At 41.3% G+C, this 7,539-nt stretch overlaps 1 protein-coding gene across 1 annotated transcript in view; it reads right to left on the minus strand.

Annotated features, from left to right (window-relative positions):
- Positions 1-2,431: 2,431 nt before the first annotated feature.
- Positions 2,432-7,539, minus strand: part of ankrd40 (ankyrin repeat domain 40) — a 6,368-nt gene continuing 1,260 nt past the window's right edge. Inside the window, exons 2-5 of the mRNA XM_078269467.1 lie at positions 7,440-7,539; positions 6,531-7,175; positions 5,223-5,404; positions 2,432-5,065 (exon numbers count right to left, since the gene is read on the minus strand). The exon at positions 7,440-7,539 is cut by the window's right edge and continues 49 nt beyond it. Coding sequence (XP_078125593.1) covers positions 4,922-5,065; positions 5,223-5,404; positions 6,531-7,175; positions 7,440-7,539 — 1,071 coding nt within the window. The 3' untranslated portion in view covers positions 2,432-4,921. The remainder of the gene's footprint in view (positions 5,066-5,222; positions 5,405-6,530; positions 7,176-7,439) is intronic.

Below are 7,539 nucleotides of genomic sequence, written 5' to 3' on the forward strand. Positions count from 1 at the left end.
ATTGTCTGCAAAGTCAGACCTTGACTTTGACCTTCTCTGTTCACACCCACGATCTTTTGGAGCCCAGTTCAAAAAAAGATTTGTGGTTTATGGCAACGTAGAGATTCTAGATCTTGATGCTTTCATATACTTTATATCACAATCATGTTATCCTCAGTAAATGCAAGAAATCACTGATAAAAGCAGAAATCAAAAACACAACAAATAAAAAACTAAGTGTAAAAATAATTTGATTAATGATATTTGCCCCATCAGGGATGAATCTACAATGGTTAGAAATGGCATTGGGTGGTTTTGTTATTTTGTTATCTACAGATATAGATGTTTCCCCTTGTTTTCCGCCTTTATGCTAAGCTAAGCTACTGGCTGGCTGCTGGCTGGAGCCTTATATTGAACGGACAGATACAAGTTTGGTATCAATCCTCCCATCAAACTCTTCGCCAGAAGGCGAATTAACAAAATTTCCCAAAATGTTGAAACTATTCCTTTAATAATTTTGTACGTCGGCTTCACAGCTTAATACAATTTCTGACACACTATTTATTAGATGACCCCGGCATTTCTTTTGGTGTCTCCCAAATCTCTCTACTTTGTTCAATAGTCCCAGCTTCACTACGTTATTTAAGGACTAATCACTCACGGGGTCTCACAGTTTGTTGGGATATATACGTATAAGCTACTGTACGTCTTACCTCACCATTAATCTCTCGGTGGCTTTACAGTGTCATGCATGCATTTGTGTCGTAAATAAGCAGCTCTGTATATTGGCTTTGTGCATTACGCCTGTTAGAGAGGGGCACACATTGCACCAAGGGCCATAGTCCAAGCACATCGACCAAGGCACGTACCTGTGAGGAACGTCGCCATATGCCTCTATTTCTAAAATGCTCTTAGGGGTCCTTGGCCATGCAGGTCCACAGCGTCTCTTGCCCATGACTGGGACCTGGGAAGCTGGTTCAAAACAATGAAGGTGTTATTACTGTTCATACTAAGCTTATTATGAGTGTCTCACTCCAGAACAAAGGAGAGAGACACATCCAGCCACAGCAGAGCCCTAAGCTGATTCCTCAGCCCTAGTCTAGACACACAACGCAACATGCCGATGGACAGATAGATATATACACACACACACACCTTTGTCAGCACCATTCTGCAATATTTGTGCTCTCCAGATTGCCGTGTCTGAACATCTGTTCACCACATGAACACTATTGTATTCATTTCACTGAAGAGGTTAAGGATTCCACAGACACACAAGTGTGTCAGTACGACCATAACTTAGGTGTTGTTTATGTTCTTTAAATCAGAAAGGGAACATAACAAAATGTCTGGTTAGTTAAGTTCATAGGGGACTGTACAACATCAGCTTGTTGTGCAAATGCAGGTCAAAAGTGAAAAACCACAGCTGGATGGTACAATACTGAACTCTGAAATATGGAACATTTCCAGAAATTCTTTTTATTAGTGTTAATAATGGACCTAATAAGTGGTAATAATGGACCTAATAAGTGGTAATACACTGACGTGTTAAATTAAGTTTAAAGGAAACCTAAACCAATCATGAGAATGTGTATCTGTGCAGCACTAAGTTCAGCTAGATAACCATTTTTATGTTATATATTTAAGTAAATATATTTTAAAAAAAAAGATATTATTCAGGTTTATTAGAATCAATGTGCAGGCAGGACCTTGTGTGAATGCTGCTAAACTTTTTATTTTGCTATTCATTTTTATTTTGGTGTTCAATAATGAAATAATTCATGCAATAGCTGAAAAAAAATTACTTTCAAGCAGACCATGTCATACAAATGAAGATCCTTTTCCCAAGCAACCATCTTTTGTGACATCAGTGCCAGCACTGAAGAAGCAGTTTCATTTATTACTTGTGAATGAATTGAAATTATTCTTATTTTTATTATTAAGAGTTTAGAATTGTCAATTAGCATGTAAATGCTGAGGCCAAAAATGAGCTCTGAACAAGTCTCTTAAGAGTACTGAAGGTGCATCTCGACAGTGGTGCATTTCAGTATAAAAATAAAATGGACCAGTATCCAAACAGCAGGTTTTAAAATACTTTATGAATTTAATTAAATCCAAGCAAAAAAAAAAAAAAAATAGCTATCCTCTTATTATGACTTAAAGTGACATGACTATGTTGCTCATCTAATATTTGCTCTTGTGCCCCCTCTACTGGCTCTTGGTTGAAACATACATTTCAATAAATTAATTGGGGAGTTTACCTCAACATCCAGCACACACATGCAGGTACAAACAAAGGATAACCCGCGTCAAAAGCCAAACTAAACATGTGACTGGCCCCTTCATTTAAAGTAAGCATTAAGATTAGACACTCAAACTCATTACTTCAATTGGTCAGATGGACATACTATGCTTTTAGTAGACACAAGGTCAGTTTGAGAGAAGAGGGAAGTAATTCGCCATGCTTTTATCAAAGAACAGATACAGGTCTCCAGAACAAAAGAATGTAACTTCTTAACAGTGCCTAAGATCAGTTCTACAAGTACACAGGACGTACTGTATATAAAAATATCAGACTCTGAATGCATAGGTTAAGTCAAACTGTATTCTGCTTTGTCTAGAACAATAAGCAACCCCAACAAATACAATGTTAGCGATCTCCTTTCCACAGAATCAAAGAAGATCCTATAAAAACCCATTTCAAACATGCTGCTGTTACTTTCCCAGAGCACCAAACGGCCGGGGGGCGGAGGGGGGTTTGTCCATACATTGTCCCACTTTCTCAACCAAGCTCCTGCCTTAAACGGGTGGCACAACTTTACTTAATCAAGCATTTAACATAGTAGGAAACAGAAAATAAGCACTCTTGGTAGTCCTTTCTTTTCACAGCAAACTTCCTGGAAACCATCTTTTCCTCCCACTTTGCACTTGGCTTCAACAACAGCATCGCAGCACTTTTTACATCCCATTGTTAAACACGTTCTTGCACAATAGAAGACTCTTTTTTTTTGACACAAACACAACAGGCCTAACTGGTTAAAAAAATTATACAAATTAATAAAAAATATATCATAAAACATACAAATACAGTAAGAGCTTTAGGTATACATTTCAACAGTAAACAGTTACCACTGGGTAAGAAACCTTTTGATTGTAGGACAAGTGTAGCGGCCGCCTACTGCACTGCTTCAAATAAACGAGCCTCAGCATCGAGAATTAAAAGGAATATAAAGTGTTGATGAAAGCAGCATAAATGTTACCGTCCGACACGACATGGCTGTGCCTCTTGACCTGTTAAATTCTTAATGTACAGTATAAGAATGTTTTAAGTGTAGTCGTCGTGTCAGTCTCCATTTAAGTCGGACAGTCTCGGAGCGACGGAATAGAAACCATTAACGTCAACATTTTCTTTAATTAAAAATGTAAAATTAGCACTAGACTGGCTTTAACAACCAAACTGAAGCTATATATAATTGATATTTTAAAGAAATCTAGTCACCATATAGATAGCCTCGGTTCAAACTGAGAGGACACAGGGCGACAAAGGTAACTGTGTCAGCAATAAGAATTCTGATTAGTGCTGGAGGAACAAGGAAGCACTCAATCATACAACCCAAGATCATCATGTCCTTTGCTGTATACCATTTCTTTTTTCATCACTTAACAAAAGCTGCATTCTTTTCTGAAGCAGTGATAGTTTGTTCTGCAGTTAGTATCTCTGCTGGCTAGATTAGTTTTTGGTTTTTGATTCTAATCACAGTTAAACAGGACAGCAACTGAAATGAAAGTATAAATCAAGTGGGCAGCCATATACACAACCTTGGCCGGGACTCAAGTCTCGCTACTCTTAAGCGCATGATCTCGCTTCATTAGTAAGAATCAATACAACCCAAAACATTTAAAATAAATACTTCACAGTTGACAGTTGTAGTGTTATGCTGACTGAACCTAATAGTTTGCCCTGCAAAGCAGAAGTGCTAATGCATCGTAGAAAATAAAAATTAGTTGCTGCACATTTATCTCTACTTTTTTGTCCGAGATGAAAAGACACAAAAGAGAGCAATTTGAATAAAACTAATGATTTCTTTTTCCACAGTGTATGACTGAATGATTTAAATATGAAAGGAAACCAGTCCATCCTTGTGTGGATATAGATTAAAGCATACTGTATGTGTAGTCTGCAAATAGAAGCACTATTAGTGCAAAGATGCTTTTGTCTCACCTGGTGTAAGACTACCGCCACCTTAAGAATTAGGACAGTAATGGATGCCCTCTGCAGGAAAGACACTAAGGTTTATGCCTACAGCATGTATGAAAGTGTGTACGCCAGCTAGAACATCTGATAGCACTATACAGGTCAATTTCCTAGAAATTCAAGTTGCTGTGTGCAAGTCCAACTTATTCTGTGGACTGATGATGAACTTATTGGTAAGAGTTATGTAAATCCTTCCTTTTGTCCTCTGCTCTTTGTCTTATCAGACCAGGTCTTTTCCTCTGTGACCATAGTCCACAGGCAGGATAGGGATGTGTCCAAATAAGGCTATTACAGGAACCCATTAAGTCCAGTCCGTAAGGAAGACAAGCCAATGTCTCCCTCTTTCGTCCCACTGGAGCCTTGGCACAAAGTGCAGTGGGAGGAGAGAAAGAGATAAAGAGAGGAGAAAGGGGCCCAAATACTTTCGCACATAATCGAGGACACCATGCATCAGTAATCGCTTACAACTGGTTGGGTACACTAAAGCGGCAGGAGTGCCAGAGCAGGACAGGAGGAGGACAATAGCTACAGAACTTGAAAAAAACAAATCCCAGTTAGGAAATTGGCGAAACACCAAAGCCGGACAAAGCTGTAATCGGGGACCTGGGCGGGCAACTAGCTATGGTTGCTTGAGGGTAGCTACAGAAGCTCATCATAAGCGGGGAGACCTCAGGCTCCGCAGTAGCTCTAGTAGGTGAGGCGGGAGGCCTTCATGTTGTAGCAGGGTCTGTCTGTTAGGCCACCAGTCCCAGAGAACAGGGACAAGCCCTCTGCTTTCTCCAACACAACCTCAAGCTCCTGAAAGTCCTGCAGCCGAGCTACGTCCTTGTCCTGGACAGGAAAGACATTTAAATCAATAACAGATACTTGCAAATCATTCATTTTCATGAGGAAACAGTCTAGAAACAGTATGAAATTATTTATTGTACAGCGACTACACATGGTTTCAGCTCTATGGACCGCCATGCTGTATTTTTCTTTCCCATACCTTTCTCAACATGGTGTTTGGCAGCTTGCGGATCTTCTCCACATGCTCAGCGCTGATATCCAACTCGCGGCAACAGACCCTCAGAAGGGAACGATAGGTAAGCTCCTGGCGGTCCAGCTCCACTTCAATGAAGTCGTTCTCCCGAGCGTTGGGGTTCTGGATACGCACCTTCAGCACCAACTCTAGAAAAAAGGACCAGAGTGATACCTCTTTATTAACTAAGATATTGTGCTTTCTAATAAGATGACGGACATAGCTCGAGGTGAGTCACTGCAAAAGATGGGTGTGTAGAAGCAGTGTTCGGTTTTTATGCACTAGTCACTATCCACTATTCTCTTGGCTCTTTAATGACTTCTTTTGCAGTTTGTCTCGATGCTTTTAATGTTTTATGTAAACCCAACCGGCAGAAAAGGGAACATCCACCAACAACCCTTTATGGTGTAAAGAGTTGGCTGCCAACACACAAATTAGAATGTTGTCATGCCTTCGCTCCAACTGGTCGCTTAACTGAGAACACGTAAGCTTTACCCTGTTCACACATAATAACTGACTCAGAGTGGAAGGCTTTCTTGCCTCTAATGAGCACAAAGCTTGCAGGTGCGTTTAGCCACACGCAGTGACTTATTGGAGTCCCTACTGGTTGCCTGGCAACCTCATGGCGACAAAACCACTCCAGGAAGTCCCAGCTTCCAGCCAAGAAATGAACTCCCTTTAAAACCACAACTTGACATTTTTACTTTTCTGTAGGGCTGGGTACCGAATTGCCTCTGAGGTATCGAGCATCGAAAAATGCCTAGTCATTCAATACCAAATTTTAATACCTAAGGAGTAAATCTCATCAGCGTCAGTGAGCCAACGAGCATGCAGCGTGCTTCTCCCAAGATCTAACGATGTCTGCGATTGGCTGTCTAATGTTACACGTCATAGAGACATTCAGGAAAATCTCTACGTTGTGCACAGAGACGGGGCTCGCGTAGTAGGAGCTGGAAAATACAAGAAAGTTTCCCATTATGTGTAATGTTGTACTTTCTTTTTGTTTTATAAAATTGGTATCGAAAAAAAAAAAACATTGTTTAGGAACTGGTATTGAAGTCAAGGTATTGGTATCGAACATTTTTGAACGATACCCAGCCCTACTTTTCTGTTTGTGAACATATTAATTAATATAATTTAGAGGTGCTGGTTGGCATTTGACTTTTGGATAGAGCCAGGCTAATATGTATGATGTAATATGGTGCTTGCCTATCATCATGTTGCGTCGTGTATATTGATGTGGGGTTAGAAATAATTACGTGATTTCTCTCTCACCTTGCACGTTGACAGGGAAGGTGCTGGTGAAGAAGAAAGGCTGGAAGGCTGGCATGGGCCCACCAGCCTGGCCGTAGCTCAGCTGCTGTGGGATAGACTGCTGCCTGCTCATAGTTGGGTTAGCGCCGGCCACCGGGGCCTGGACCTGGCTCCCACTGCTGCTGGCCAAGCTGGGGCTGGGTGAGGCCAACGGAGGCGAGCACATGGTGCCATTATGTGCCACCGCATGTGGGTAGTCAGCATGGTTGACAAGGTGCGGCTCAACTGACAGGTCCATGGGCACTGTGCAGTTAACAACGGCGCGATTGTGGGATGAGGCCGGGCTGGGTGACACACCATTTTGCTCAGTCACAGGAATGAATTCCCCAGCCTGGGCTTGGCTGTCAGTGGTAGGATTTGGGGGAGGAGAGGGGCCGTCAGAGAGCAGGCTCTGTGACTTCTGAGGCTCATGAGTCGGTGAAAGGGAGGGTGAATCGCTGTGCGTATCCTCAGCGTGTTCTCCAGAACCATTCTGTGTAAGGTGCTGTGCCAGGATGATCTCTGACCTGTTATCCATCTTGGAATACATGAAGGCCGGGTTAGACAGGTAGTTTGGGATGATTGGTAACTCAGGCTCCTTGACTTCAGGCACTTCCTCCACTTCAACTGTGGTAATAATGTGCATAAAAAGAGGATTATTTCCTCAAAAAGCAGCTCAAAATGATAACCCATTTTTCACTGTCAAACCATAAACAGCAGTAGATACATTTATACCATCGCTACCCGGGGTTATAACCTGTACATTAAATGTCAATGTATCACATGGACTGTGTATGCAACTGATATAGCACATGCCAGTAGAAACTAAATACTTGTAATACATAATAATGATGTGACAGGGAACAAGATGGTAAGAAATGTGTAGTTTACCTCCTAAAAGCCGTTTGATCTCTGGTTTGGATGTAAGTTGTGAGGCCAACTCATCCTTAGCCGTGAGGATTTCTTTGTCTGCTCCATAACTGAGTAAGTA

This window comes from Sander vitreus, chromosome 15 (genome assembly GCF_031162955.1).
Source record: "Sander vitreus isolate 19-12246 chromosome 15, sanVit1, whole genome shotgun sequence".
NCBI classification, from domain to species: Eukaryota; Metazoa; Chordata; class Actinopteri; order Perciformes; family Percidae; genus Sander; species Sander vitreus.